Source organism: Aquarana catesbeiana, linkage group LG04 (assembly GCF_042186555.1).
Source record: "Aquarana catesbeiana isolate 2022-GZ linkage group LG04, ASM4218655v1, whole genome shotgun sequence".
NCBI lineage: Eukaryota > Metazoa > Chordata > Amphibia > Anura > Ranidae > Aquarana > Aquarana catesbeiana.
The window spans coordinates 291,892,189-291,906,175 of NC_133327.1; the positions used below are offsets into that span (position 1 = coordinate 291,892,189).

The 13,987-nt window shown below is 42.3% G+C and overlaps 1 protein-coding gene across 3 annotated transcripts in view; it reads right to left on the reverse strand.

Annotated features, from left to right (window-relative positions):
• Positions 1–13,987, reverse strand: part of HMGCLL1 (3-hydroxy-3-methylglutaryl-CoA lyase like 1) — a 129,062-nt gene that overhangs the window by 13,334 nt on the left and 101,741 nt on the right. Inside the window, exon 10 of one of the 3 annotated variants that reach the window (XM_073626685.1) lies at positions 7,143–7,279. The exons of the other annotated variants lie outside the window; for them this stretch is intronic. Within the exon in view, the coding sequence (XP_073482786.1) occupies positions 7,247–7,279 (33 nt within the window). The 3' untranslated portion in view covers positions 7,143–7,246. Of the gene's footprint in view, positions 1–7,142; positions 7,280–13,987 lie in introns of those variants that run through there. 3 annotated transcript variants of the gene reach the window in all.

Consider the following 13,987-nt stretch of genomic DNA (forward strand, 5'->3'; position numbering starts at 1 on the left):
ACTGGCAAGCACCAGCCCCAAGCAGTGTCAGGTTAGCGCCAGTACCGCTAACACCCACGCACGCAGCATACGCCTCCCTTAGTGGTATAGTATCTGATCGGATCAATATCTGATCTGATCAGATCTATACTAGCGTCCCCAGCAGTTTAGGGTTCCCACAAACGCAGTGTTAGCGGGATCAGCCCAGATACCTGCTAGCACCTGCGTTTTGCCCCTCCGCCCGGCCCAGCCCAGCCCACCCAAGTGCAGTATCGATCGATCACTGACACTTACAAAACACTAAACGCATAACTGCAGCGTTCGCAGAGTCAGGCCTGATCCTTGCGATCGCTAACAGTTTTTTTGGTAGCGTTTTGGTGAACTGGCAAGCACCAGCGGCCTAGTACACCCCGGTCGTAGTCAAACCAGCACTGCAGTAACACTTGGTGACGTGGCGAGTCCCATAAGTGCAGTTCAAGCTGGTGAGGTGGCAAGCACAAGTAGTGTCCCGCTGCCACCAAGAAGACAAACACAGGCCCGTCGTGCCCATAGTGCCCTTCCTGCTGCATTCGCCAATCCTAATTGGGAACCCACCGCTTCTGCAGCGCCCGTACTTCCCCCATTCACATCCCCAACCAAATGCAGTCGGCTGCATAAGAGGCATTTTCTTTATGTCCTCCCGAGTACCCCTACCCAACGAACCCCCAAAAAAGATGTCGTGTCTGCAGCAAGCGCGGATATAGGCGTGACACCCGCTATTATTGTCCCTCCTGTCCTGACAATCCTGGTCTTTGCATTGGTGAATGTTTTGAACGCTACCATTCACTAGTTGAGTATTAGCGTAGGGTACAGCATTGCACAGACTAGGCACACTTTCACAGGGTCTCCCAAGATGCCATCGCATTTTGAGAGACCCGAACCTGGAACCGGTTACAGTTATAAAAGTTAGTTACAAAAAAAAGTGTAAAAAAAAAAAAAAAACACATACAAAAATATAAAATAAAAAAAATAGTTGTCGTTTTATTGTTCTCTCTCTCTCTATTCTCTCTCTATTGTTCTGCTCTTTTTTACTGTATTCTATTCTGCAATGTTTTATTGTTATTATGTTTTATCATGTTTGCTTTTCAGGTATGCAATTTTTTATACTTTACCGTTTACTGTGTTTTATTGTTAACCATTTTTTTGTCTTCAGGTACGCCATTCACGACTTTGAGTGGTTATACCAGAATGATGCCTGCAGGTTTAGGTATCATCTTGGTATCATTCTTTTCAGCCAGCGGTCGGCTTTCATGTAAAAGCAATCCTAGCGGCTAATTAGCCTCTAGACTGCTTTTACAAGCAGTGGGAGGGAATGCCCCTCCACCCCAACGTCTTCCGTGTTTTTCTCTGGCTCTCCTGTCTCAACAGGGAACCTGAAAATGCAGCCGGTGATTCAGCCAGCTGACCATAGAGCTGATCAGAGACCAGAGTGGCTCCAAACATCTCTATGGCCTAAGAAACCGGAAGCTACGAGCATTTTATGACTTAGATTTCGCCGGATGTAAACAGCGCCATTGGGAAATTGGGAAAGCATTTTATCACACCGATCTTGGTGTGGTCAGATGCTTTGAGGGCAGAGGAGAAATCTAGGGTCTAATAGACCCCAATTTTTGCAAAAAAGAGTACCTGTCACTACCTATTGCTATGATAGGGGATATTTACATTCCCTGAGATAACAATAAAAATGATTAAAAAAAAAAAATGAAAGGAACAGTTTAAAAATAAGATAAAAAAATAATAATAATAAAGAAAAAAAAAAAAAAAAAAAAAAAAGCACCCCTGTCCCCCCTGCTCTCGCGCTAAGGCGAACGCAAGCGTCGGTCTGGCGTCAAATGTAAACAGCAATTGCACCATGCATGTGAGGTATCGCCGCGAAGGTCAGATCGAGGGCAGTAAGTTTAGCAGTAGACCTCCTCTGTAAATCTAAAGTGGTAACCTGTAAAGGCTTTTAAAGGCTTTTAAAAATGTATTTAGTTTGTCGCCACTGCACGTTTGTGCGCAATTTTAAAGCATGTCATGTTTGGTATCCATGTACTCGGCCTAAGATCATCTTTTTTATTTCATCAAACATTTGGGCAATATAGTGTGTTTTAGTGCATTAAAATGTAAAAAAGTGTGTTTTTTCCCCAAAAAATGCGTTTGAAAAATCGCTGCGCAAATACTGTGTGAAAAAAAAAAATGAAACACCCACCATTTTAATCTGTAGGGCATTTGCTTTAAAAAAAATATATAATGTTTGGGGGTTCAAAGTAATTTTCTTGCAAAAAAAAATTATTTTTTTATGTAAACAATAAGTGTCAGAAAGGGCTTTGTCTTCAAGTGGTTAGAAGTGTGGGTGATGTGTGACATAAGCTTCTAGATGTTGTGCATAAAATGCCAGGACAGTTCAAAACCCCCCCAAATGACCCCATTTTGGAAAGTAGACACCCCAAGCTATTTGCTGAGAGTCATGTTGAGTCCATGGAATAATTTATATTGTGACACAAGTTGCGGGAAAGAGACAATTTTTTATTTTTTTTATTTTTTTTTGCGCAAAGTTGTCACTAAATGATATATTGCTCAAACATGCCATGGGAATATGTGAAATTACACCCCAAAATACATTCTGCTGCTTCTCCTGAGTATGGGGATACCACATGTGTGAGACTTTTTGGGAGCCTAGCCGCGTACGGGACCCCGAAAACCAAGCACCGCCTTCAGGCTTTCTAAGGCCGTAAATTTTTGATTTCACTCTTCACTGCCTATCACAGTTTCGGAGGCCATGGAATGCCCAGGTGGCAAAAAAAACCCCCAAATGACCCCATTTTGGAAAGTAGACACCCCAAGCTATTTGATGAGAGGTATAGTGAGTATTTTGCAGACCTCACTTTTTGTCACAAAGTTTTGAAAATTGAAAAAAGAAAAAAAAAAAATTTTTTTTCTCGTCTTTCTTTATTTTCAAAAACAAATGAGAGCTGCAAAATACTCACCATGCCTCTCAGCAAATAGCTTGGGGTGTCTACTTTCCAAAATGGGGTCATTTGGGGGGGGTTTGTGCCACCTGGGCATTCCATGGCCTCCGAAACTGTGATAGGCAGTGAGTAGTAAAATCAAAAATGTACGCCCTTAGAAATCCTGAAGGCAGTGCTTGGTTTTCGGGGCCCCGTACGCGGCTAGGCTCCCAAAAAGTCCCACACATGTGGTATCCCCATACTCAGGAGAAGCAGCTAAATGTATTTTGGGGTGCAATTCCACACATGCCCATGGCCTGTGTGAGCAATATATCATTTAGTGACAACTTTGTGCAAAAAAAAAAAAAAATTTGTCACTTTCCCGCAACTTGTGTCAAAATATAAAACATTCCATGGACTCAACATGCCTCAAAGCAAATAGCTTGGGGTGTCTACTTTCCAAAATGGGGTCATTTGGGGGGGTTTTATGTCATCTGGGCATTTTATGGCCTTCAAAACTGTGATAGGTAGTGAGGAGTAAAATCAAAAATGTACGCCCTTAGAAATCCTGAAGGCAGTGATTGGTTTTCGGGGCCCCGTACGCGGCTAGGCTCCCAAAAAGTCCCACACATGTGGTATCCCCATACTCAGGAGAAGCAGCTAAATGTATTTTGGGGTGCAATTCCACATATGCCCATGGCCTGTGTGAGCAATATATCATTTAGTGACAACTTTTTGTAATTTTTTTTTTTTTTTTTGTCATTGTTCAATCACTTGGGACAAAAAAAATGAATATTCAATGGGCTCAACATGCCTCTCAGCAAATTCCTTGGGGTGTCTACTTTCCAAAATGGGGTCATTTGTGGGGGTTTTGTACTGCCCTGCCATTTTAGCACCTCAAGAAACGACATAGGCAGTCATAAATTAAAGGCTGTGTAAATTCCAGAAAATGTACCCTAGTTTGTAGACGCTATAACTTTTGCGCAAACCAATAAATATACACTTATTGACATTTTTTTTACCAAAGACATGTGGCCGAATACATTTTGGCCTAAATGTATGACTAAAATTGAGTTTATTGGATTTTTTTTAGAACAAAAAGTAGAAAATATCATTTTTTTTCAAAATTTTCGGTCTTTTTCCGTGTATAGCGCAAAAAATAAAAACGGCAGAGGTGATCAAATACTATCAAAAGAAAGCTCTATTTGTGGGAAGAAAAGGACGCAAATTTCGTTTGGGTACAGCATTGCATGACCGCGCAATTAGCAGTTAAAGCGACGCAGTGCCGAATTGTAAAAAGTGCTCTGGTCAGGAAGGGGGTAAAACCTTCCGGGGCTGAAGTGGTTAATGACTTAAGGACCGAGCCTTTTTTTTGAGACAAGTTAAAAACAGTTTCTTTTTACTAGAAAATTACTTAGAACCCCCAAACATTATACATTTTTTTCTGACACCCTAGAGAATAAAATAGCAGTCGTTGCAATACTTTCTGTCACACCTTATTTGCGCAGCAGTCTTACAAGTGCACTTTTTTTTGGAAAAAATACACTTTTTTGAATCAAAAAATTAAACAGTAAAGTTAGCCCAATTTTTTTTATATTGTGAAAGATAATGTTACGCCGAGTAAATTGATACCCAACATGTCACGCTTCAAAATTGCGCCCGCTCGTGGAATGGCGACAAACTTTTACCCTTAAAAATCTCCATAGGTGACGTTTAACAAATTCTACAGGTTGCATGTTTTGAGTTAGAGAGGAGATCTAGGGCTGGAATTACTGCTCGCACTCTACCGATCGCGGAAATATTTCACATGTGTGGTTTGAACACCGTTTTCATATGCGGGTTCTACTCACGTATGCATTCGCTTCTGCACACGAGCTCGGTGGGACAGGGTGCGTTTAAAATTTTTAATTTTTTTCTCTTATTTATTTTACCTTGTATTTTTTATTTTTACACTGTTCTTTTAAAAAAAAATGGTGTCACTTTTAGTCCTATTACAAAGAATGTAAACATCCATTGTAATAGAAAAAAAGCATGACAGGACCTCTTAAACATGAGATCTGGGGTCAAAAAAACCTCAGATCTCATATTTACACTAAAATGCAAAAAAAAAAATTTCATTTAAAAAAAAAAAAAAAAAAAAACGGCCCTCTAACCGCTTGAGCCCCAGAAGATTCTACCCCCTTCCTGGCCAGAGCACTTTTTGCGATTCGGCACTGCGTCGCTTTAACTGACAATTGCGCGGTCATGCGACATTGCACCAAAACAAAATTGAGATCCTTTTTTTTCCCCACAAATAGAGCTTTCTTTTGGTGGTATTTGATCACCTCTGTGGTTTTTATGTTTTGCGCTATAAACAAAAAAGCGACAATTTAAAAAAAAAAAAAAATTTTTGTACTTTTTGCTATAATAAATATCCCCCAAAAATATATTAAAAAATGATTTTTTTCCCCAGTTTAGGCCGTTATGTATTCTTCTACATATTTTTGGTAAAAAAAAAGCGTATATTGATTGGTTTGCGCAAAAGTTATAACGTATACAAAATAGGGGATAGTTTTATGGCATTTTTATTAGAATTTTTTTTTACTAGTAATGGCGGTGATCTGTGATCTTTATCGAGACTGTGACATTATGGCGGACACGTCGCACAATTTTGACACAATTTTGGGACCATTGGCATTTATACAGAGATCAGTGGTATAAAAATGCATTGATTACCGTAAAAATGTCACTGGCAGGGAAGGGGTTAACACTATCGGGCGATCAAGGGGTTAATTGTGTTCCCTAGTGTGTGTTCTAACTGAAGGGGGGAGGGGACTGTGTAGGGGAGATGACAGATCGCTGTTCATACTCTGTATGAACAAACGATCTGTCTCTTCTTCCCTCAGAGAACCAGTAACTGTGTGTTTACAAACACAGATCCCGGTTCGTGCCCCAAGCGATAGCGGGAGCCTGGTGGTGATCGTGACCGCCAGGCACTCACATCGGCTCCGTGGGCGAGAAGGGGGCCCCTAGGCCATAGGGCGAAGCGACGTTACCTAATGTCGTTTCGCCTAGCCATGCCATTCTGCCACAGTACAACTTTCCTAAGGGCCCTGGGCACTGAGGACTAAAGAATTGCTTAAAAGCATTGGTCAGCCAGCCACCTTCTCCACCGCTCTTCTTCTGACCGAACGAAGCCTCAGAAACACGTGGTGCAGGAAATGCTAACCTCACAGGGTCTGGAAAGGCATTATACAAATTTTTCTTCAAGGCGTCCTGAATATGTTTCATCCTCTGCTCCCTCTGCAAAGGCAGGATGAGCTTTGCAATTTTACCCTTGTAACGTTGATCAAAAAGGGTTGCCGGCAGTAACGATCCCTCTCCTTGATACCACGAATCCTCTGGTCCTTTCACAGACCTTGCAGAATCAGGGAGCTCATGCAGTGTAAGTTTGAAGAGGCATGAGATTCTGAGTCCTCTGGGTCACCAAGGATGACATTGGAACTACCTCCTCCCAGCCATGTACAACTCCTTGGGTTTCTGGGGACTGAAAACATCCCTTGAAGACTGTTATATGTTATCCTCCATGTCCATGCTGACACAGTCCTCCTCCTCCTCATCTTCCTCCTGTGTGTTTGTGTGTGTCCTGCAGGAATGGTATCTGGATAAAGGGGGCCTTGAGAGGAAAGGAAGTCCTCCTCTTCCTCCCACTGTTCTGCCTCAAGTGCCATGTCCATGATGTTACGAAGCGTGTTCTCCAGCAGAAAGACTAGAGGGACAGTGTCACTGATGCATGTATTGTCGCTGCTTGCCATCTTTGTTGCCTCTTCAAATGGTGACAGTACAGCGCATGCATCCTTTATCAGTAGCCACTGGTGTGGCAAAAAGAAGCCAAGCTCCCTTGAGCCTGTCCATGTGCCATACTCACACAGGTACTCATTGATGGCCCTCTGCTGTGTGTGCAGGGACAAAGAAAAGTTGAGATAGATTCAACTGGAGGATGGGCCGACATCCCAATGTATGGATAGACAAAGAACAGGGTTTCCCCTTATGGGACTTTAAAGGCCCTGGTGATTGTGTGACACCACCAGAAAATGAATCATATAAGAAAAATTAGTATAAAATATTTATTCTTATAATCTATAAAAATCCATCATAACAATAATTACAAACATCTCATTACAATGAGAGAAAAGTGGCTATACAAGTTGACATCAACGTAACAATATGGCTATATACTGTTAGGGGTCCTGGACCAACGCGAAGCAGAGACGGAGTTCAGGGGCCACATCCAATGATTTTCAGAATCGCTTCCTTCTTCAGGGGTGTATCAATAGATGAAAGCATTCATACTAAAATGCAAACAGTTAAAGTTTAAGAAATACAGTATTTAGAAACATATACAGTCTAGCCCTTGCCTATTGTGGTAATTATACCAAAACAGACTTACATGTTGATGATGAGAAACTATATGATAGCCACATACAGTAGAATATAAAAACAGCCAAATCCACCCAGGGGTGATTTGTGTGCCAGATCCGCTCGACCAAGAGAAGCCCAGCGAGACCAGAATACCAGAACGTGCCCAGCAGGGCTGATGTGCGGCAGGGAGGTCTTTAGATTATATACAGTATGGCTGCTGAACAGAGAAACAGGGGTGTATGTATAGTCAATGCAAATCTGCATATGGAGCTATGAGAACTTGGCTTAAATTCTATTATATTGTCCTAACCTTGTCAAAGAGGAGTAGTATTGGCTAGTGTATATGTACACATGTAACGGACAAAAAAGACATACACGTTCAAAGGCATGTTAAATGCATGCTTTATATTTATAAGCAAAGAATAACACCTTTTTGGTGATTTAATGCCGCAAAACAAAAATCAATAATCAAGGAGCCAAAATACATGCACATGCAGTCATGGTCCATATGTCACCATATTTAAAATACAGTGCTGGCCGTCTAGTATAGGTGGTCAGTAGTGGATATCGCAGCATTACTCACCAATAAAGATCATAAGATGGAGCATCCCCTGGAGTATGGAAAGAGCGCCCACCCAATTGGTAGCATGGGGTAAGTGCCAGATAGGGCTCTACAGAGCTCCTTATGTAACCCCCTAAATGCCATGAACAACCACGCCTCCACTGTGTGTGCAGCCACTGTAGCATTACCAATGTTGAGTTCCACCTGGTGGGCATGTTACAAATGAAGCCTTGGGTGGACATGTTGAATTACTGTTGAATGTCAGCCAGCTGAGCACTGGCATTGTATGACTGTCGGAAATGGCCACAGACTTTTCTGGCCTGCCTCAGAAGATCTTGTAAGCTTAGGTATCTGTTCAAGAAATGCTGCACCACCAAATTCAGGATGTGTAACAAGCATGGAACATGTGTCAAGTGTCCCTGTCCGAGGGCGGAGAGAAGGTTGGTGCCATTGTCACATACAACCATTCCTGGCTCGAGCCACCGTGGCATCAACCACCTCTGAGCCTGCCCCTGCAGAGCTGACAGAATCTCTGCCCCAGTGTGGCTCCTGTGCCCTAGACCAGTGGTTCTCAACCCTGTCCTCTAGTACCCCCAACAGGCCATGTTTTGGGAATTTCTCTTAGCCAAAATAGCTGTCCAAAATACCAAGCCATTGACTGGTTTAAAGCTCCTGTGCAAGATAAAGGAAAACCTGTAAACATGGCCTGTTGGGGGTACTTGAGGACAGGGTTGAGAACCACTACCCTAGACAGATCAACTGAAGCACCGCATAGCATATTTTAGCCTGACTGCTTGTGTAGCCCCTTGAACGCTTAGGGAGCACTGCTGGTTCAGAGGACAATTCAGCAGAATAGGCCATAGAGGAAGAAGAAGAGGAGGGATGGAGCAGACAGATGTGGCAGAATCACCACCAGCTTTTTGAAGGCATGGTGGCGGAACAAGCTCCAGTACTGAACCCTGCCCTGCATCCTTGCCAGCTGCCAGGAGAGTTACCCAGTGTGCCATGAAGAAAATGTAATGTCCCTGACCATGCCTGCTAGACCATAAGTCAGCAGTAATGTGAACCTTGCTGCTGACTGCCCTGTCCAACGAGGCCAAAACATTGCCTTCCACATGACTGTAGAGAGTTCGAATGGCCTTACATGAAAAAAAAATTCTTTTTGGAATCTGCCACTGTGATATAGCACATTCCACAAATTCATGAAAAGGGGCAGAGTCTACCAGCTGAAAAGGCAGCAGTTGCAGTGCTAGCAATTTGGCCAAGCTAGCATTTAGACAATGAGCATGTAGATGGCTGGGGCAGTATATATTTTTTTATGGTTCAGCAACTGGGGTAGCGAAATTTGCCTGCTGAAATCAACAGGTGGTGTACTGCTAGCAGATTGGCTGCAAGTACTTGTGGCACCCAATGCTATACCATCATTCCTCTCAGTGCAGGTTTTTGAGAAGCCTTGAGGTATAGTAGAGCTAGAAGATTCCAGATGAGGAGTAAGGAGAAGTCTGTATTTCAGTTTGTCCTGTGCTCTAATTGCATCAGGATTTGGGTAAGCAGCCCTACACTTTTACTATTCCTTTTCCCTCTTTCACTCAATTGTACAATTTTTACTAATGTTGTATATATTTCTGACGATATTGCCATTGACCCTGTGTCTATTTACAGATGTATTTCCTGATGAAGTGGTTTACCCCACAAAACTAGTCAAAGTACTGTGTATGACCAAGTCATATGTATTTTGTATTAATAAATTCTTCTTAATTTTTACGATTGTCTATATACTTTATTTTATACTTTTCCCACATTGTACCGAGATAGTCCACTTGTGCCTTTTTTCCCTCAGCAGGGAATGGAAAAGGAGTGAGCGAGTGCTGGCCATGATCACCTGCTGCTGGGGATGTTGCCAGTCTGAAAGATGGCGTTGGCTGGTGCTTGGGTAGCGGGCTTGTTAAATTTCATTACTATGCGCCGAATACTTACAAAATGCCGGGGGGGGGGGTTGCTGGGGTGAAAGTAAAAGTAGGCGGCGGACGCTTGTCTTGTTTATGATTCTCTGCAGTGGCACGCAGATTAGCGGTGGAGCTGGTAGAAGATGAATTTCATGTTCTGTTGTAGGGGGGAGTGGACCCTGGCCAGCCGAGCCCCTAGGGACACTCAGGCCCCCTACATGAGTACTGTCTGTACCCCCTGATGGTGGCCCTGCATGGCAGGTCAACATATGTCTTGTCACACATGTGGTGCCCAAGCGGCTGGTGTTCTGGCCACGCTTGATCTGCTTCAGACAGAGATTGCAAACAGCAATGCTGAGATCTACTGCACATGTGTTGAAAAAAGCCCACACCAATAAACTTTTGGAAGTCAGTGAGGAGTCAGCAGTGCCCTGCACCTGTAGAGCTCTGTGATGATGCAATAGGGTGGCTGCCCTCAAGCTGGCTCCTGGAAGACATCCTGCCTCATTGGAGTTGTGCCTGCTCCTCACTTTCCTCCTCTGTTCTCTCAGGCACCCAAGTACAGTCAGTGACCTCATCATTCCCTCCCTCCTCATCACTGGAGCAAACTTGGCAGTATGCTGCAGCTGGGGGAACATGACTGCTAGTTTGTCTTTCTGTGGCACCCCCTCTCTCTAGGCTCACGTTTCTCCTTTCCTCAACCTGGGAACCAACATTGCAGCATTCATATTGCTGCGTATCCTCCAGCAGCATGTAACCAACATTGTGATCAAATAATTCTGGTGACTCCTCTGTGCATGATGGTGGAGCTACGGAAGGAGTAGCTGTGGACAAGGAGCCGGTGGAATAGGCCACTTTGGCAGCTGCGGTGGAAGGCAAACAAGTATGAGCCTGGGTGACAGAGGATAAGGAGGATGAGGATGGCTTAGTTATCCACTCCACCAACTCTTATGCATGTTGTGGCTCAATAACCCGGCCAGCAGCGGAAAAAAGACAAGCGTGCCTCACCTGCACAGAATGCACCATGTCCACGACCATCACTTTTCACTGTAGAAAAAGAGGCTGCTTGCCCTCTTTTAGTGGCCTGTGAGCGTCTGCCTCTCCTTGTTGGCCTTCCAGACATGATGGGGGTTTTTTGGAGGTTTTTTTTTTTTCGCTTAGTGCGCTATAGACCATTTTATTATTGTTTTTTATTTTTTGGTGGGGATTTTTAGAACTCTTTATTACAGAGTGTGGGAAGGGAATATGGTGCTTGGGTGCAATACTTTTGTGCTTGGTGCACTATAAACCATTTTATTATATATTTTTTTTTTAAGAAAATAACAATGCAGCAACTGTGGAGAATTTTTTTCACTGCTGCTGCTGCAAAAAAACGAAAATAAAAAAAATTTAAAAAAATAGGAAAGGCCAAAAAAAAGAAAAAGGGAACCACTGCTGGTGCTGAAAGAGAAACACCTGCAATGCAGAAGGGGGGACAGCAATTATACCCTAAATATTTTTAGTGCTGCTGCACCATGGGAAAAAAAAATCAAAGGTATACCACTGCTGTGCTGATGCAGAAGGAATAACACCTGCAACACAGAAGGGAGAGTACCAATAATGCAGCAACAGAACCTGATACTGCAAAAAAAAAAAATGGGATCAGTGGTTCATAATATTTGTGTTGTGACCAGAAAGCAGAAAGTATAGTTCATAAGTTCAGAAGAGCGATGAGATCTGTTTACTCTCTGCTCGTTAACAGCTTGAGAGAAGAAAGCTCCCATTATAATGGTAAAACAAATACATAAATTGGTCTAACGAGTGCTTGACAGGATGGCTTTGCATCCCAATCAGGGAGATTCATCAAATAGACTATATGCACTTTTTATATTGTACAGATACACACAGATAACAGGTTAAATCAGTCATAAACAAAGCACCTTGAAACAGCAGCAATTCATGCTGAAATTGGTCTGTACATACAAACAGCCTCATTTATGAAAGTGCTGGGTCTTCCAACCTGAGCTTTCACTGCCCGGAAACGCAGCATGTACCTACCTATGGGCCTATAAATAAAAGCATTTGGCATTTTATAGATGTGTGAAACATTTGTGCTAATACCTGTACTGTGGGTGCCGTGTCAAAGAAATGTAAGCAGAGTGCAAACGACTAGTTATCAGTATTGCCTGTAGACTCACTATAGCAGGTTTTTTGGCTATTACTAGCTTACAATGCCTTGTTCTGAATTGTGTCTCTCCGTGAAGACAGCCATCTTGGTAGAGGAGCAGTGCTTGGCTTGCTAATGTCAGAGCTGCCCCTCTTGATGACTGGTACTTAGGGACGATATTCGAGTTCAGGGCTATGGAGGCCATATGCACCTGCCTGAACCATTCATTTAGTGACAGTATTAATACCAGGCCATAAGCACTGGTTGCTAGAATGCAAAAAAGCAGCATAGCATTATTGGTTGTTTGGACGTAGGTGGCTGCCAGCATCCTAGCAACCAATGATCGCATTGCCCTTAGCAAGCATTCCAGGTTATTTTATTGACTAAATATGGTCAAAATCATATTTGATCAGGGAGCATCACTGGTCGACTTGTTGACATTCACCAACTGGCAGGGAGGGTGTGAGTTCACAGTGAGAGTGTTTTGGGTGGGGTTGTCGTGTTTGTGTTAGTAGGGTTGTTGGGATCATTATTCATCATGATTGATACTCTATCTACATTGCTGGATGATGTGAATGACAATGGATTTACAACTTGAGACTTTTTTGAGGGAATTCTGTTAATAAAAGACTTCACTATGTTGTGAATGTTTTTTTTTTATATTTACATTTTTTGAGAATAAGTAACCAGACCTATGTACCCCTTACTCATTCATGTAGAGGGTGAAAATCTGGGACCCTCCATATTTAACTATTTCCCACCCAGACCTATTGTAAAATAACTGCCGTGAGAGACCTTTCTAATTCTGGGTGGATGTCATATGACCTCCTCCAGGAGCACGCCTTGTGGATACACACAGCAGCGCGATCTGTCACCCGCTGTGGGCCAGTCACAATACCATGTGATCACTGTGACCAATCACAACAATCACGTCAATAGTAATGGCTTTCATTCATAGCCATTCATTGTGTACTATTGTGTTCTCTGTGATTGGTCACAGTGATCACATGGTACAGGCAAATCACAGCAGACCTGTACCATGTGATAGCTGTAGCCAATCACAGCTATCACAATAGCACACAATGGCACATGAATGAATTCATAAAAATGATTGCTTATAACAGTGATTAAATATTCAAAAAAAATCCTGATCACCTCCTTAAAGCAGTACAGCGTCACTATAATAAAAATGTAAAAAGATTAAAAAAAGTAAAAAAAAAAAGAAAAAAATGATGTTACCATACTGCTCTGGTGACAGTAAAAAAATCCAGAAACAAAACAAGATTTATTTAATTTCTTAATTTTCCAAAAAATTGTGTCAAAAACGTACAACTCACCATGCTTCTTACTAAATATCTTGGACTATCTACTTTTTAAAAAGGGGTCATTTGTGGGGATTTGTACTGTTCTGGCAGTTTAGGGCCCCAAGAAAAGAGACATGAGTACAGTAGGATTGATCAATTTTAAAATACTGTACATATACCAAGTCGACTTTCAAATACACTAAATAATATACACTCATTTAGGTTAATTTTATCAAAGAAAATGTAGCAGATATAATTTTGGCCTAAATTTATGAAGAAAGATTATTTATTTGCAAAATTGTATAACGAAACAGAGAAAAACTATTTTTTTCCAAAATTGTCAGTATTTTTGTGTTTATATAACAAAGAAATAACAATCAAGTAGAGACTAAATACAACCAAAAGAAAGCTCTATCTGTCTCAAAAAATGATAAAAATAGAATTTGGGTACAGTGTTGTATGACTGGGTAATTGGCATTCAAAGTGTGACAGTGCTGAAAGCAGATAATTGGCCTTGTTAGGAAGGGGGTGAAAGTATATGCTATTAAGGTGGTTAAAAAGCAGGCTAAAAATTCTGATAAGTTCCCCCACAGCCACGGGATCAGGGTCTTGGGAAAGAAGCCCTTATCCCCAACAACACAGGGACATGGTGCCTTGCCAGGGGGAGCATCTGGCAGGGT